The following is an 18,052-nucleotide window of genomic DNA, read 5'->3' on the forward strand; positions in this document are numbered from 1 at the left end:
CCTTAATGCCATCGTAGGAATCCCGGAACATATTCCAGTCTGTGCTAGCAAAATAGTCCTGTAGCTTAGCATCTGCTTCATCTGACCACTTTTTAATTGATCTAGTCACTGGTGCTTCCTGCTTGAACTTTTGCTTGCAAGCAGGAAACAGGAGGATATAATTATGGTCAGATTTGCCAAATGGAGGGCGAGGGAGAGATTTGAATGCATCTCTGTATGTGGACTAAAGGTGGTCCAGAGTTTTTCCCTCTGGTTGCACATTTAACATGCTGATAGAAATTTGGTAAAACGGATTTAAGTTTCCCTGCATTAAAGTCCCCGGCTACTAGGAGCGTCGCCTCTGGGTGAGCGTTTTCTTGTTTGCTTATGGCAGAATACAGCTCATTGAGTGCTGTCTTTGTGCCAGCCTCAGTCTGTATTGGTATGTAAACAGCTACGAAAAATACAGATTCAAATTCTCTTGGTAGATAGTATGGTCTACAGCTTATCATGAGATACTCTACCTTAGGTGAGCAAAAGCTCTAGACTTCCTTAGATATCGTAAGCCAGCTGTTATTTACAAAAATACATAGTCCGCCGCCCCTTGTCTTACCAGACGCCGCTGTTCTATCCTGCCGGTATATCGTATAACCAGCCAGCTGTACGTTGATAGTGTCGTCGTTCAGCCACGACTCCGTGAAGCATAAGATATTACAGTTTTGAATGTCCTGTTGGTAGTTTAATCTTCCGCGTAGGTCACCTATTTTATTGTCCAAAGATTAGCACGTTTGCTAGCAGAATGGAAGGAAGTGGGGGTTTATTCGATCACCTACGAATTCTCAGAAGGCAACCCGCCCTCCGGCCCCTTTTTCTCCACCTCCTCTTCACGCAAATCACGGGGATCTGGGGCCTGTTCCCGAGAAAGCAGTATATCATTCGCGTCGGGCTCGTCAGACTCGTTAAAGGATTAAAGGAAAAAGAGGAGTCTGCCAATCCGTGGTGAGTAATCTCAGTCCTGATGTATAGAAGTTTAGTTTAGTTTTTATTTTCGGTCATAAGAGATGGTAGCGGCAACATTATGTACAAAAATAGTTACAAAAAAAAAGTTACAAACAACGCAGATAAACAAACAAAAAAACAATAGGACTGGTAAAACGTCAGCCTTCTTCTCCGGCGCCATGGTTACATCCTCCATGAGTCCATATGTTGGAGCATTTATTTACTGATATTGTTTCACCATAAACAGGCTCTACTACACCAATCACCAAGGAGGACCTGCAGGCGGTGACCAATGACAAGAGCGACACATCCAACCGCACCATTACCTTCAACGTGATTCGTCGACCAAAACTAGGCAGACTGGTGACAGTGCTGGCTGATAATTTCACTGTTGACGTCTCCTCCTTCACACAGACAATGGTAAGAGCAGAACCTAACAACTAACCAGAACCTGAGGTGGTAGTAGTAGGAGTGGTGATTTAGGATTAGTTTTCATAATGAATAAGATTATTTGGACAGGGGAGACCAGGGCCCATATTCCTACAATTGAGTTGGAGCGCTGGTAAAGTTTTGCCTTTTAGATCTACAATTAATATGATTAAATAGACAGATCCCGGACCAGTAAGAGTGTGCAAAGCTGTCATCAAGGCTACTTTGAAGAATCTAAAATAGAAAATATTTTGACACTTTTTTTGGTTACTACATGACTCCATATGTGTTATTTCATTGTTATTTCATTGTTTTGATGTGTTCACTATTATTCTGCAATGTCAGAAAATAGTTAAAAAAAATAAAAAAAATAAGAAAAAACCTTGTAATTCGTAGGTGTGAACCAAATCTTTTGACTGGTATTGTATGGCCACAGTAGTTTCTATGATAAGACATAATAAGACTCTTCTTGCACTATTTGGGAGAGTGTATTCTGATTCATTTGTTCAGTAAAACAATATTTTACGGTGAGAAGCAAACAGAAGGAAACTCCACAGGATATAAATTCCTATTCAAGCCGAAACAAATGTTGTTTGGCCTTGACAGGAAGCGTGGTCAGTGTTTTTTGATTGGATAAGGCCTCAGGTCACACTCTCTACAGCTGAGTACATAGACATGCATTATACATATGTTTCTATTCTGAATATCAACCACAGATTTTTTCTAGCGGAAGAAGCAACTCATGTGAAGTGTTCATGTCTTGAATTATTCGTTGATGACTAAAGTTCTGATGTTCAGTGTTTTGTCTAACGCTTTATTATTTTTTTGGTTACGTTAAAACGGGGATACAAAAGTGGGGGCAAATGTAGGTTACAAAAGTGGGGAAATTCCCGGGCTTGCCCTTCCGATTCATAGTAACACCAGCCTTCACTGATTTCTGGTCTCTCTGTGTGTGTGTGTCTCAGGTGGACCAGCGGGAGATTCTGTACATCCAGAGTCTTGTGGCGTCGGTTGGCTGGTCTGCCATGGACTCAATGACCTTCTCAGTGTCCTCACCTCCAGCTTCCCTGGAGAACGAGACCTTCAAGATGGACATCTCCTACGAGAATGCTGGACCCGACCGAAAGACTCTGCTCCTCGCTAACACAGGTGGGCCGTTGGTGAATCATTGATGATGTACAACAACAGGACATTATGTTGTTAATTTAACTTTCCATGAATATTATACAATTAAGGGGTATGAAATATTAGTAACATATATATTTCTTTTAACTCATAGGTTTCCCTGCTTATGGAGGGCCAAAGCTGCCAAAATTAGAGTTAAATTAATAAATAAAACACACAAATAGATAAATGCAAAGATAAATGCATAAATGGATAAATTAATAAATGGATAAATTAATAAATGGATGAATGATTGCACACACAGTGCATTTGGAAAGTATTCAGACACCTTGACTTTTTCCACATTTTGTTAAGTTAGTCTTATTCTAAAATGGAATAAATCGTTTTTTTCCCTCATCAATCTACCAACAATACCCCATAATGACAAAGCAAAAACAGGTTTTTAGAAATGTTTGCAAATGTATTAAAAACAAAAAACTGAAATATCTCATTTATATAAGTATTCAGACCCTTTACTAAGTACTTTGATGAAGCACCTTTGGCAGCGATTACAGCCTCGAGTCTTTTCTTTGGTATGACACTACAAGTTTGGCATTCCTGTATTTTGGGAGTTTCTCCCATTCTTCTCTGCAGATCCTCTCAAGCTCTTGTCAGGTTGGATGGGGAGCGTCGCTGCACAGCTAATTTCTTGTCTCTAGAGATGTTCGATCATGTTCAAGTCCAGGCTCTGGCTGGGACACTCAAGGACATTCTGAGACTTGTCCTGAAGCCACTCTTGCGTTGTCTTGGCTGTGTACTAAGGGTCGTTGTCCTGTTAGATGGTGAACCTTCGCCCCAGTCTGAGGTCCTGAGAGCTCTGGAGCAGGTTTTCATCAAGGATCTCTCTATACTTTGCTCCATTCATCTTTCCCTCGATCCTGACTAGTCTCCCAGTCCCTGCCACTGAAAAACATCCCCACAGCATGATGCTGCCACCGCCATGCTTCCCCGAAAGGGATGGTGCCAGGTTTCCTCAAGACGTGTGACGCTTGGCATTCAGGCCAAAGAGTTCAATATTGGTTTCATCAAACAATAGAATCTTGTTTCTCATGGTCAGAGTCCTTTAGGTGCATTTTGGCGAACTCCAAGAAGGCTGTTATGTGCCTTTTACTGAGGAGGAGCTTCTGTCTAGCCACTCTACCATAAAGGCCTGATTGGTGAAAGGCTGCAGAGTTGGTTGTCCTTCTGGAAGGTTCTCCCATCTCCACAGAGGACCTCTGGAGCTCTGTCAGAGTGACCGTCGGATTCTTGGTCACTTCCCTGACGAAGGCCCTTCTCCCACGATTGCTCAGTTTGGCCGGGCGGCCAGCTCTCAGGAGCTGTACAGACAATTCCTTCAACCTCATGGCTTGGTTTTTGCTCTGACATGCACTGTCAACTGTGGGCCCTGAGCTCAATTTTGAGTCTCATACCAAAGGGTCTGAATAGTTATGTAAATAAGGCATCTGTTTCTTATTTTTAATACATTTGCAAAAAATTCTAAAAACCTATTTTCGCTTTGTCATTATGCAGTATTGTGTGTAGATTGATGAGGAAATTGTTTATTTAATACATTTTAGAATAAGGCTGTAACGTAACAAAATATGGAAAAAGGGGAAGTGGTCTGACTATTTTCCAAATGCACTGTAATTATGGCAGCTTCGGTCCTCCATACTGACTTGTCCCCTCGTTTCATTCTAGGTGCTGTGGTGACCGAGGGTGACCGCGTCGTCATCGACAAGTCCAAGCTGGATGCGTCTAACCTTATGTCCAAGCTGCCCACGCCCCAGCGTATCTCTCACGAGATCTGGTTCCAGGTCAAGTCTCTACCTCAGCACGGGGTCATTGTGGTGGGAGAGAGGAACCTCACCGTGGAGAAACCCAACTTCTCCCAGTACATCCTCAACAAGTATGGCATCACATACCGGCACGACGACTCCGAAACGCTCCATGACCGCTTTGTCTTCGACACCTGGCTGAACCCCAAGGGTAAACCGGCCCAGCGTCCTCTGGACGACAGCCAGGTACGTAATGTTGCTAACCTACCTTGTATTTTGCACACTTTTATCCAATGGTTTATTTCTGGACTGGTACAGGTCTGTTTTTTTAAATTTTCATTATTTTTTATTTTTTTAAATCTGTTTGAACGTTGTGTATGCTGCAAAATGAATTGCCTCATTGAGGATATTGGAAGTTCTGCTTCAAATTCTAATGCAGAAGACAAGATTCCATTCAACAAAGTAAAGTAATATTATTCTCTAATCAGGTGCTGGAGGAGTGGTTCAACATCACGGTGATCCCAGTCAACGACCAGCCGCCCGTTCTGAAGACCAAAGCCCCCAGCCTGAGCGTGGTACAGGGGGACACAGTGGCCCTGGGGCCGGAGAACCTCAATGTGGAAGATTTGGACAACCCTTCAGAGGACATCCGGTACATCGTCATCAGCAAGCCCAACAACGGCTATCTGGCCTTGGGAGGAAGCCTTAACGAGTCTGTGGTGTCCTTCACTCAGGCTCAGATCAATAGTGGGAAGGTGTACTTTGTCCATGATGGAAGCCGGGCTTCTGGGGTGTTTTATTTTAGTGTTTCCGATGGCCATCACAAACCGGTCTATAAGCTCTTCAACCTCGAGGTGACAGAGATCACCATCTCTCTTATCAACAACACTGGGCTGGCTCTGGAGCAGGGACAGACCTCTGTGATTTTAACCCAGGAGAGTCTGGTGGCAGAGACCAACGGAAAAAACACAACGGTTCACTACCGGATCACTGCTGCGCCACGGTATGGCAAGATCCTTCGGCTGGATGACCAGGAGGTCAGCCAGTTTGAGCAGGAGGACTTAAGGACGGGTAGCTTATTTTATCACATGACGACCCTCACGTCTGGTCAGGACAGCTTTGAGTTCACCGCGTTTACATCGGAAGCTAACCTGACAAACCAGGTTGTCAACATCACGGTTAAGCCCCTGGTCAGGTTTGGCGAGGGGGTGAGAATACCCAATGGCATCGTGGTCAAACTCAACACTGGTTTCCTCAACGCAACTGAGCTGGCTTCTCTATCCGTCAGCGACCCTTTCTTCGAGGTCGTCTCTCATCCAAAGTATGGAAAGCTGGTCCGAGGAAAACCCAAAGCTGGTAAGAAAACCGAGCCACTGGAGTCTTTCTCCTTTCAGGATGTGAAGAAGGAGAGGTTATCCTTCGAGCTCAACGCTAACATGACTGGAGTGCAAGAGCTGAACGACTCTTTGGTGTTCATTCTGAAAGCGGAGAACGTCCCACCTGCCAGGGGAGAGTTCCGGTTCACTGTCGTTCCGTATGATCCTTCGCTAGTCCTAACCACCAAGAGTCCCATCCTGACCACCAGCAGTCCTTTCTCTCAGCCTCTGAACCAAACGACAGTGTTTGGTGTTGGGACGGCACTACCCTCCCTGTCCACCTCCCTCCTTTCCACACAGAGACCCAGCAAGAACCACCAGAAGTTCAAAGGTCGCAACCGCTGGGGGAACACCAACCGGAACGACTCGGCAGGTACAGATACTAATCTGGGCAAGACCACCCTGAGTAAAGGAGACGACAATGAGATTTCCTTTGTGAATACACCGGTCCGAGTAGAGTCATACCCTCAGAAGACCTCCAACCTGACATTGGTGATGCTACCTCTCCTGGCCATGCTCTTATTGGTCATCATCCTGGTGGTGCTGGTTCTCCTGCTGCGACGCAACAGGAAGAGGAAACAGAAACCTGTCACCCCGAAGCCGCCACCCTCACCCTCACCCTCAACCCCACCGGCCTATAACGGCCAGTTGCAGAGGACCGCGGCTGTTCCCACGGTAACGGTGACTCCACTGAGCCCCAGTAGCCCTGCCCTGGACAGGCTGCTTCCTTCAGCCAATCAGGGCTTAGTTAGCAACTCCACATCACTGCTACTTTGCTCGTGGAACGGTGTAGATCCAGAGAGTTCAGCCCAGCTCATTAGAACCACACCCCCCACTCTACAGCAGAACCAATACTGGGTATGACTCTGTAGGGGAGGGATGGGGTATGGGGTATGACTCCTAGGGGAGGGATGGGGAAGTGGACTGTCTACCCTGCTAACATCCATTTCTAACACCCCCACCAACCCCCACTCACTGTAAACCATGACACTACTGTACTATTTGTTTTGTGATATAATCAAATCATTTTCTACCGAAGCTAAGCACAATCGGCACTGGGAATGCCAACCACTATCCCCACTTTGCAACATAATAAGGAGCTGGTAGCCTATGACTGCTGGACCTAACAAAATCAACACTATCATGAGTAGGTACTGACAACTAGTCCACCTCACCTCTACCAATTGATAGGAAACATGTTCACTGTCACTATTGCAGAAGTTACCCCTCCAAACATGACCCAGTGTGGGGTTTCAAATAAACCGTAATGCGTGGAGATCGCATTGCACAGCTCAAGTGTAAATTGCATTTTGAAATTTTTTTTTTTTAAGAATAGAATATAATTCAAAATAGAATACAACTTTATTGTACAATTGGTTCGAACGGAATGTGTCTTCTGCCTTTCTCAACCTGTCTCCCCGTATACACAAGTGCAGTGTGATGTTGGCGCATTGTGAATCCTAGCCATGGTGACTCTACAATACTGTACAACTACATGTTCATATTGATGTTGCTAGCATGGTTACTTGGTTGATGTATCTTCCATTTAAGTCCTTCTCATTGGATTATTATGAGTATTGATAACCGTAGTAGTTCAGAAAGGAAACACAGCGTAGAAATGTGTTCCGCCATTTATTAAAGAATGAATAATGTAAGTCTTGGCGATATAGGCTCTGACTTTCAGGGTTTTAGCTCAAAGCCCAAGCAAAGCGTCAATATATAATATGACCTACAAGCAGTGTGCGTGGTAAACTATACCAATCCCCCAGCAGGACAACAGAAACAGGAAGTGGAAACTCAAAACACATGAACTAGACCATTACTCTAAATATAATGCCAGCCATAAAAGGCTGGTGAGGAGAGGAGGGTCTCAGCTTTCTGTAGGTATAATTTGTATTTCTCAACTCTCAATATTCAGCTCAACAACTATTTTACAAGCAAGCTCTTTTTTTTATATGGCTTTGAGATATGGAGTAGAGAACGTGTCAAATGCACACCGGCCATTGCGAGTGAATAGGCCTAAAGGTCTCATGGGTAGTTGCCTACAATTGTAAAGTTATTTTAGAACATTACATTTTCTCTTGGATGAAGACATGGTTACTAGCAGTGAGTATCACAGGCGGCTGGTGGTACCTTAATTAGGGAGGACGGCTTATAACGGCTGGAACGAAATTAATGGAATGGCATCAAACACATCAAACACAGAGTTTCAGAGTGCTTGATAACATTCCATTAACTCCATTCCAGCCATTATTATGAGCCGTCCTCCCTAATTAAGACGCCACCAGCCGCCTGTGATACTCACTGCTAGTAACCATGCCTAGTGGTTAGAGCGTTGGACTAGTAACCGAAAGGTTGCAAGATCAAATCCCCGAACTGACAAGGTACAAATCTGTTGTTCTGCCCCTGAACAAAGCAGTTAACCCACTGTTCCTAGGCAGTCATTGAAAATAAGAATTTGTTCTTAACTGACTTGCCAAGTTAAATAAAAAAATAAAAATGTAATGTACTAAAATAACTTTACAATTATGAGTTGAGAAATACAAATTATACCTACAGAAAGCTGAGACCCTCCTCGACATGGACAAGGGGACGAAGCTTCCATATCTGTTTTCCTGCAATTTATTTTGAAATGTTATATGATCAAAACGTATTTTTCTCTCGAGCGCATGAGGGGATAGGTAGCTTAGTGGTTAGAGCGTTGGGCCACTAACCGAAAGGTTGCCGGATTGAATCCCCGAGCTGACATGGTAAAAATCGATCATTCTGCCCCTGAAGAAGGTAGGCTGTCATTGTAAATAAGAATTTGTTCTCAACTGACTTGCCTAGTTAAATAAAAAAGATAGGAGAGTGGCTCGCTCATCACAGCAGCAGGCCCCAGCGGGGATAGAGTGACAGGGAAGACACTTTCATTACAGGAGTCATGAGGATAATGCACTTTACTGTTTGACCCAATACATTGTTTTAGCCACACAAAAAACAGGACGTTGTGAGGTGACCAATGTAGAATGTGCTCTTTCTACATTCATTGGTTCCTTTTCTACTTATGATCCATGATATTGGCTAACTGATGATAGAGTCGGCACAGGTGTCTTTGCTGATGACGCGTTTGACTTTCAATGTGAGTTTGCGTGACCTCAGCTCAGCCTGAGGAAACCGGGGCCGCTGCCCACTGATCACAGCCTGAGGAAACCGGGCCGCTGCCCACTGATCACAGCCTGAGGAAACCGGGCCGCTGCCCACTGATCACAGCCTGAGGAAACCGGGCCGCTGCCCACTGATCACAGCCTGAGGAAACCGGGCCGCTGCCCACTGATCACAGCCTGAGGAAACCGGGTCGCTGCCCACTGATCACAGCCTGAGGAAACCGGGTCGCTGCCCACTGATCACAGCCTGAGGAAACCGGGCCGCTGCCCACTGATCACAGCCTGAGGAAACCGGGCCGCTGCCCACTGATCACAGCCTGAGGAAACCGGGTCGCTGCCCACTGATCACAGCCTGAGGAAACCGGGTCGCTGCCCACTGATCACAGCCTGAGGAAACCGGGTCGCTGCCCACTGATCACAGCCTGAGGAAACCGGGCCGCTGCCCACTGATCACAGCCTGAGGAAACCGGGTCGCTGCCCACTGATCACAGCCTGAGGAAACCGGGTCGCTGCCCACTGATCACAGCCTGAGGAAACCGGGTCGCTGCCCACTGATCACAGCCTGAGGAAACCGGGTCGCTGCCCACTGATCACAGCCTGAGGAAACCGGGCCGCTGCCCACTGATCACAGCCTGAGGAAACCGGGTCGCTGCCCACTGATCACAGCCTGAGGAAACCGGGCCGCTGCCCACTGATCACAGCCTGAGGAAACCGGGCCGCTGCCCACTGATCACAGCCTGAGGAAACCGGGTCGCTGCCCACTGATCACAGCCTGAGGAAACCGGGTCGCTGCCCACTGATCACAGCCTGAGGAAACCGGGCCGCTGCCCACTGATCACAGCCTGAGGAAACCGGGCCGCTGCCCACTGATCACAGCCTGAGGAAACCGGGTCGCTGCCCACTGATCACAGCCTGAGAAAACCGGGCCGCTGCCCACTGATCACAGCCTGAGGAAACCGGGTCGCTGCCCACTGATCACAGCCTGAGGAAACCGGGCCGCTGCCCACTGATCACAGCCTGAGGAAACCGGGCCGCTGCCCACTGATCACAGCCTGAGGAAACCGGGTCGCTGCCCACTGATCACAGCCTGAGGAAACCGGGTCGCTGCCCACTGATCACAGCCTGAGGAAACCGGGCCGCTGCCCACTGATCACAGCCTGAGGAAACCGGGCCGCTGCCCACTGATCACAGCCTGAGGAAACCGGGTCGCTGCCCACTGATCACAGCCTGAGAAAACCGGGCCGCTGCCCACTGATCACAGCCTGAGGAAACCGGGTCGCTGCCCACTGATCACAGCCTGAGGAAACCGGGCCGCTGCCCACTGATCACAGCCTGAGGAAACCGGGCCGCTGCCCACTGATCACAGCCTGAGGAAACCGGGCCGCTGCCCACTGATCACAGCCTGAGGAAACCGGGTCGCTGCCCACTGATCACAGCCTGAGGAAACCGGGTCGCTGCCCACTGATCAGCCAAATGCTAATTTATAGTATAACCGAGAAATTGCGCAAAAAAAAAATATATATTGATTTTGAAAAAAATCGAACAGGCCCATGGGGCCACTGGCCATGTCAACTTTTCTATTGTTTTATTTTTATATATAAAGTATATGAAGAAAAAAAATAGTGTGTCAATTTCTACCATACCACTCAACTAAAGATGGTCCAGCCCATCTGGAATATGCCAGAATTGCCAGATGGCCAATTCGCCCCTGGGTATTATTACAGTATAACTTTTGGTACATTGTGGTACTCACCCTAGACCAGCGGGAGAATTGCATGCATGCATAAATCAATGGTTTCCTGATTTCTTGTGATCAAAGGATGTCACCTTACCACTCTTTTTGTATTGGTGTATATATTTCATTATTATGGCGGATAGTATTGTATATATTAAACCCATTCTTCCTAAAGTGTATGTATAATACATATTTCAAGCCATAGTGGAAGATCCCTGTTTACCCTGGTGTCATAAATGTTACCGCAACTCTTAAGGTTTCGGGTTTTGTTACACTGTAAACCAGATTGTGTCAAATCTACCCCTTGAAAGAAAACACCTGTTTAAAGTAGGCTACATGCTTGTCAAATGGTACCTTTTCATTATTTTACATTTCTACACTGAACAACAATATAAACGCAACATGTAAAGTGTTGGTCCTGTGTTTTCATGAGCTGAAATAAAAAGATCCAGAAATGTTTCATACGCACTAAAAGCTTGTTTCTCTCAAATTTTGAAATGTGTTTACCTACCTGTTAGTGACTATTTTATCATTTGTCAAGATAATCCATCCACCTGACAGGTGTGGCAAATCAAGAAGCTGATTAAAAAGCCTGGTCATTACACAGGTGCACCTTGTGCTGGGGGACAATAAAAGGCCACTCTAAAATGTGCATTTCTGTCACACAACACAATGTCACAGATGTCTCAAGTTTTGAGGGAGCGTGCAACATGCAGACTGTAGGAATGTCCACCAGAGCTATTGCCAGAGAATTGAATGTTAATTTCTCAACCATAAGCCGCCTTCAACGTTGTTTTAGAGAATTTGGCAGTACATCCAACCGGCCTCACAACCGCAAACCACGTGTATGGCGTTGTCTGGGTGAGCAGTTTGCTGATGTCAACGTTGTGAACAGAGGGCCCCATGGTGGAGGTGGGGTTATGGTATGGGCCCCATGGTGGAGGTGGGGTTATAGTATGGGCCCCATGGTGGAGGTGGGGTTATGGTATGGGCCCCATGGTGGAGGTGGGGTTATGGTATGGGCCCCATGGTGGAGGTGGGGTTATGGTATGGGCCCCATGGTGGAGGTGGGGTTATAGTATGGGAAGGCATAAGCTACGGACAACGAACACAATTGCATTTTATTGATAGCAATTTGAATGCAGAGAAATACCGTGACGAGATCCTGAGGTCCATTGTCGTGCCATTCATCCGCCACCATCACCTCATGTTTCAGCATAATGCACGGCCCCATGTCACAAGGATCTGTACACAATTCCTGGAAGCTGAAAATGTCCCAGTTCTTCCATGACCTGCACACTCACCAGACATGTCATCCATTGAACATGCTTGGGATGCTCTGGATCGACATGTACGACAGCGTGTTCCAGTTCCTGCCAATATCCAGCAACTTCGCACATCCATTGAAGAGGAGTGGGACAACATTCCTCAGGCCACAATCAACAGCCTGATCAACTCTATGTGAAGGAGATGTGTCGCGCTGCATGAGGCAAATTGTGGTCACACCAGATACTGACTGCTTTTCTAAACCACGCCCTTACTGTACAAATTATGTTTTTGCTGTTATCTAAAGAAAACGACTGGGAATGTGAATATGGTTGAACTTTCTGTACGTTTTCCTTCGAAATTGTTGCTCAAAGCTGGTCGCATAATGGATTTTATTTCCCCCAGTCGTTTCTTTACATAACAGCAGCTGCCACCACTGAGGTATATATTAAGAACTGGAGACTGCATCTAAGATGTCTAGCCGTTGTTTTCAAGGTATTCTACTCGCATGCCATCTATATCTGGATTGCATCCGGTTTATACGGACCAACATCACATGCGCACTAGCATTCAGTGTGAACGCCGGAGCAGCGCCGATGTCATCCACAAACATGGCAGAAATTTGGACGAACATAAAATGTTAATATCGTTTGGCTGTGAGTGATAGGGGGTGGGGATCGTCCTCAGCGACAATTATTTGATTAATTCAATGGATGTTTTGTGCACAAAATGTGATGACTAAAAAGTGTCTTATTAGGAATTTTAAAATCTGACTTCTCAATGTGGCCGTTTATGGAAATTGTTTTTCTAGGCCGGGCGTCAATAAAAACTGCAGTACCGAAGCAAAACTGTAGGAGCGGTCAAAACCATGCTTCTAGACTGGAACCCTGGCCCCTTGGCTGCCACCGAGTGGAGTGTCCGGGCGGAATAGTGTCCTTGGCTAGTATCCGGGCGGAATAGTGTCCTTGGCTAGTATCTGGGCGGAATAGGGTCCTTGGCTAGTATCCGGGAGGAATAGGGTCCTTGGCTAGTATCCGGGCGGAATAGGGTCCTTGGCTAGTATCCAGGAGGAATAGGGTCCTTGGCTAGTATCCAGGAGGAATAGGGTCCTTGGCTAGTATCCGGGCGGAATAGGGTCCTTGGCTAGTATCCGGGCGGAATAGGGTCCTTGGCTAGTATCCAGGAGGAATAGGGTCCTTGGCTAGTATCCGGGCGGAATAGTGTCCTTGGCTAGTATCCATGTGGAATAGGGTCCTTGGCTAGTATCCATGTGGAATAGGGTCCTTGGCTAGTATCTGGGCGGAATAGGGTCCTTGGCTAGTATCCGGGAGGAATAGGGTCCTTGGCTAGTATCCGGGCGGAATAGGGTCCTTGGCTAGTATCCGGGTGGAATAGGGTCCTTGGCTAGTATCCAGGAGGAATAGGGTCCTTGGCTAGTATCCGGGCGGAATAGGGTCCTTGGCTAGTATCCGGGAGGAATAGGGTCCTTGGCTAGTATCCAGGAGGAATAGGGTCCTTGGCTAGTATCTGGGTGGAATAGGGTCCTTGGCTAGTATCCAGGAGGAATAGGGTCCTTGGCTAGTATCCGGGCGGAATAGGGTCCTTGGCTAGTATCCGGGCGGAATAGTGTCCTTGGCTAGTATCCAGGAGGAATAGGGTCCTTGGCTAGTATCCAGGAGGAATAGGGTCCTTGGCTAGTATCCAGGAGGAATAGGGTCCTTGGCTAGTATCCAGGAGGAATAGGGTCCTTGGCTAGTATCCGGGCGGAATAGGGTCCTTGGCTAGTATCCAGGAGGAATAGGGTCCTTGGCTAGTATCCGGGCGGAATAGGGTCCTTGGCTAGTATCCGGGCGGAATAGGGTCCTTGGCTAGTATCCAGGAGGAATAGGGTCCTTGGCTAGTATCCAGGAGGAGTAGGGTCCTTGGCTAGTATCCGGGCGGAATAAGGTCCGGGCAGAATAAGGTCCTTGAAATGAAGAAATGGAGATGTGATTAACATCATCATCATTTTCTTTTTTCTACAGCATTAAAAATATAACGCGTTAACTTTGACAGCCCTTATTTCTAAGTTTGTTTGACCTTTTTTTTTTTTTTTCAGTTTGAAGTAATTTTTTTGGGGGGGGCCTGTAGCGACACACCTAAAATATTAGTAAATATATTGTATATAAATTATATTTTACAAATCTCTGACACTTGGGTATATCTACATCCACAGATCTTTTGGCTATAGAATCTGTTTGCTCTGAGAGTTGCTAGAAAATCAGGTAATCATTTCCTGTAGCTAAACACATGGCCCAATACACAGAAGAATATTGTATAAACATTTCTGATACTGAAGTACATCCGTATACTCTGGGAGTAATTAAACTGCTGTACCATGCAGGCAGGTCACTCATGATTCAACTCAGTATTCAACATCCATCCATTTCTGAGAAGGCTTCAAGATAAATAAAAATTCAATAAAAATTCAATTAAAAGGTAGGTTTCGGTTTTGCTCAAGTATTATGGACGGTGATGGCAGATGGGTGTAAGCATCTACCTCTGATTCCAAAGGTTGCATGTTCGAATCCAGCGGCGGAAAGTTGTCTTTGATATTTTTTTTGTTTTTAGCCTTAACCCTTACCTTAACCATTTGGAGTTAATGGCCATGCCTTAAGAATTCAGAGTTAATGCTTAAACTTAATCTGAGTTAATGCTTAAACTTAATCTGAGTTAATGCTTAAACTTAACCTGAGTTAATGCTTAAACTTAACCTGAGTTAATGCTTAAACTTAATCTAAGTTAATGCTTAAACTTAACCTGGGTTAATGCTTAAACTTAACCTGAGTTAAAGCTTAAACTTAACCTTTAAACAATTTGAAATGTGACGTTTGGAACAACTTCGAAACTTGGGTGAACCGCTAATTCTGACATGAGACATTGAGAGCTTGTAGGTGCCATGACTCTCACTGTGCTACTGTACTACGCTACTGTACTACTGTACTACTACACTGTACTGCGCTACTGTACTACTATACTGTACTACTGTACTACTACACTGTACTACTATACTGTACTACTGTACAGCTACACTGTACTGCGCTACTGTACTACTATACTGTACTACTGTACTACTACACTGTACTACTATACTGTACCCTACCACTGTACTTCTATACTATACTACTATACTGTACTACTGTACTACTACACTGTACTGCGCTACTGTACTACTATACTGTACTACTGTACCCTACCACTGTACTTCTATACTATACTACTATACTGTACTACTGTACTACTACACTGTACTACTATACTGTACTACTGTACTACTACACTGTACTGCGCTACTGTACTACTATACTGTACTACTGTACCCTACCACTGTACTTCTATACTACTATACTGTACTACTGCACTACTTTACTACAGTACTATTGTACTACTATTTCTATACTGTACTACTATACTGTACTACTGTACTATACTGTATCACTACTGTACTGTATCACTGTACTACTGTATCACTACTACTGTACCACTACTGTACTACTGTACTACTGTACTGTATCACTGTACTACTATACTGTATCATTGTACTACTGTACAACTTTACTGTATCACTGTATTATTGTACTGTACTACTTTACTGTATCACTATCACTGTACTACTATACTACTAAACTGCACTAATGTACTGTGCTACTGTACTACTGTCCTACTTTACTGTACTACTTTACTGTACCACTGCACTACTATTACAACACTGTACTACTGTGCAACTATTTCTATACTGTACTACTATACTGTACTGCTATACTACTACTATTTCTACTACTGTGCTACTGTACTACTATACTACTGTACTACTGTACTGTGCTACTGTACCACTACACTGTACTATTTCTATACTGTACTACTGTACAACTATTTCTATACTGTACTGCTATACTAATACTGTACTACTATACTGTACTACTACACTGTAATACTATACTGTACTACTATACTGTACTACTGTACTGTGCTGCTGTACTACTATATTGTGCTACTGTACTGTGCTACTGTACTACTACACTGTACTACTACACTGTACTACTATACTGTGCTACTGTACTACTACACTGTACTACTTTACCCTAACACTGCACTAATATACTGTACTACTGCACTACTATTACTATACTGTACTACTATACTACTATTTCTATACTGTGCTACTGTACTACTGTACTACTGTACTACTATACCGCTATACTACTATACTGTACTACTGCACTACTTTTCTGTACCACTGTATTGTACTACTATACTGTACAGTACTATTGTACTACTTTCTATACTGTACAACTACTCTGTACTGTACTACTATACTGTACCGCTATTACTATACTACTGTATAGTACTAGTATACTGTACACTACTACTGTACTACCATACTATACTACTGTACTATTATACTGTACTACAACTGTAGTTGTATCTGATATAATAAACACAGCCTTTTCTACTAAAGATGGGGGGATGTCCTGTACCGTATACAAATGGTGTGATGTAACCTCATGGTGTAACCTATGGAACAGAATGGTGTGGTGTAACCTATGGAACAGAATGGTGTGGTGTAACCTATGGAACAGAATGGTGTGGTGTAACCTATGGAACAGAACGGTCCTATTTCTATTTAAACATGTGATTTTTAATAAATGCATCACACTGACATGACTCAGAGTTGTATTTAAGTTAATGAGTTATAAGTTAATAATATTATAACCAGTAATACATATCAGCAATATATTAACAGTACTGTGTATATGTATGTATGTATGTATGTATGTATGTATGTATGTATGTATGTATGTATGTATGTATGTATGTATGTATGTATACAGTACCAGTCAAAAGTTTAGACACACACACAGAGTTTATTTTTGCTATTTTCTACATTGTAGAATAATTATGAAGAAGTCACAACATTGAAATAACACATATGGAATCATGTAGTAACCAAAAAACTGATAAACAAAGCAAAATATATTTTATTTCAGATTCTTCAAAGTAGGCACCCTTTGCCTTGATGACAGCTTTGCACACTCTTGGCAATTCTCTCAACCAGCTTCATGAGGTAGTCACCTGCAATGCATTTCAATTAACAGGTGTGGAATTTCTTTACTTCTTAATGTGTTTGAGCCAATCAGTTGTGTTGTGACAAAGTAGGGTTGGTATACAGAAGATGGTCTTTTACCAAATAAAACCAAGTCCATACTATGTCAAGAACAGCTCAAATAAACAAAGAGAAACAACAGTCCATCATTACTTTAAGACATGAAGGTCAGTCAATACGGAACATTTCAACAACTTTTGAAAGTTTCTTCAAGTGCAGTTGCAAAAACCGCCAAGCTCTTTGATGAAACTGTCTCTCATGAGGACCGCCAACAGGGAAAAAAAGACCAAGGCACATAAACCTAATTGCCCGTGTAAGTCGCTGTGGATAAGAGCGCCTGCTAAAACGACTAAAAACTCAAACAAAATAAAATAAAATAAAAAGTGTGTAGAGCAATTTAAAAAGGGTCAACAAATGATTTACCATTATCACTGTACACCCCTTTTAGTATTTCTCCAATCATAGTAATTAAGAGAAATCAAGACATACTATGGGGTCTGAAACAGCACAAGCCATCTGCAGGAGTGTGTGTTGGCTCCTATTATAACGGCTGGTACAGCGCAAAATGGAAACCCATATGTTGGATGTATTTGATACCGTTCCTCTCCAGCCGTTAACCACGAGCCCATTCTCTCCAATTACGTTCAAATCAAATTTTTATTTGTCACATGCGCCGAATACGACACCTTACAGTGAAATGCTTACTTACAAGCCCTTAACCACAAATGCAGTTAAGAAAAATATAAAAGTAACAAGTAATTAAAGAGCAGCTGTAAAATGACAATAGTGAGGCTTTATACAGGGGGTACAGATACAGAGTCAATGTGGAGGCTATATACAGGGGGTACAGATACAGAGTCAATGTGGAGGCTATGTACAGGGGGTACCGGTACAGAGTCAATGTGGAGGCTATATACAGGGGGTACCGGTACAGAGTCAATGTGGAGGCTATATACAGAGGGGAACCGGTACAGAGTCAATGTGGAGACTATATACAGGGGGTAACGGTACAGAGTCAATGTGGAGGCTATATACAGGGGGTACCGGTACAGAGTCAA

The 18,052-nt window shown here is 44.4% G+C and overlaps 1 protein-coding gene across 1 annotated transcript in view; it reads left to right on the forward strand.

The window, feature by feature from the left end:
* LOC115165045 (chondroitin sulfate proteoglycan 4) overlaps positions 1-7,475 on the forward strand; it is a 76,819-nt gene extending 69,344 nt beyond the window's left edge. Inside the window, exons 12-15 of the mRNA XM_029718072.1 lie at positions 1,226-1,398; positions 2,373-2,556; positions 4,252-4,574; positions 4,817-7,475. Of these exons, the coding sequence (XP_029573932.1) occupies positions 1,226-1,398; positions 2,373-2,556; positions 4,252-4,574; positions 4,817-6,568 (2,432 nt within the window). The 3' untranslated portion in view covers positions 6,569-7,475. The remainder of the gene's footprint in view (positions 1-1,225; positions 1,399-2,372; positions 2,557-4,251; positions 4,575-4,816) is intronic.
* The last annotated feature ends 10,577 nt before the right edge of the window (positions 7,476-18,052 follow it).

The sequence above is a fragment of the Salmo trutta genome, chromosome 27 (assembly GCF_901001165.1).
Source record: "Salmo trutta chromosome 27, fSalTru1.1, whole genome shotgun sequence".
NCBI classification, from domain to species: Eukaryota; Metazoa; Chordata; class Actinopteri; order Salmoniformes; family Salmonidae; genus Salmo; species Salmo trutta.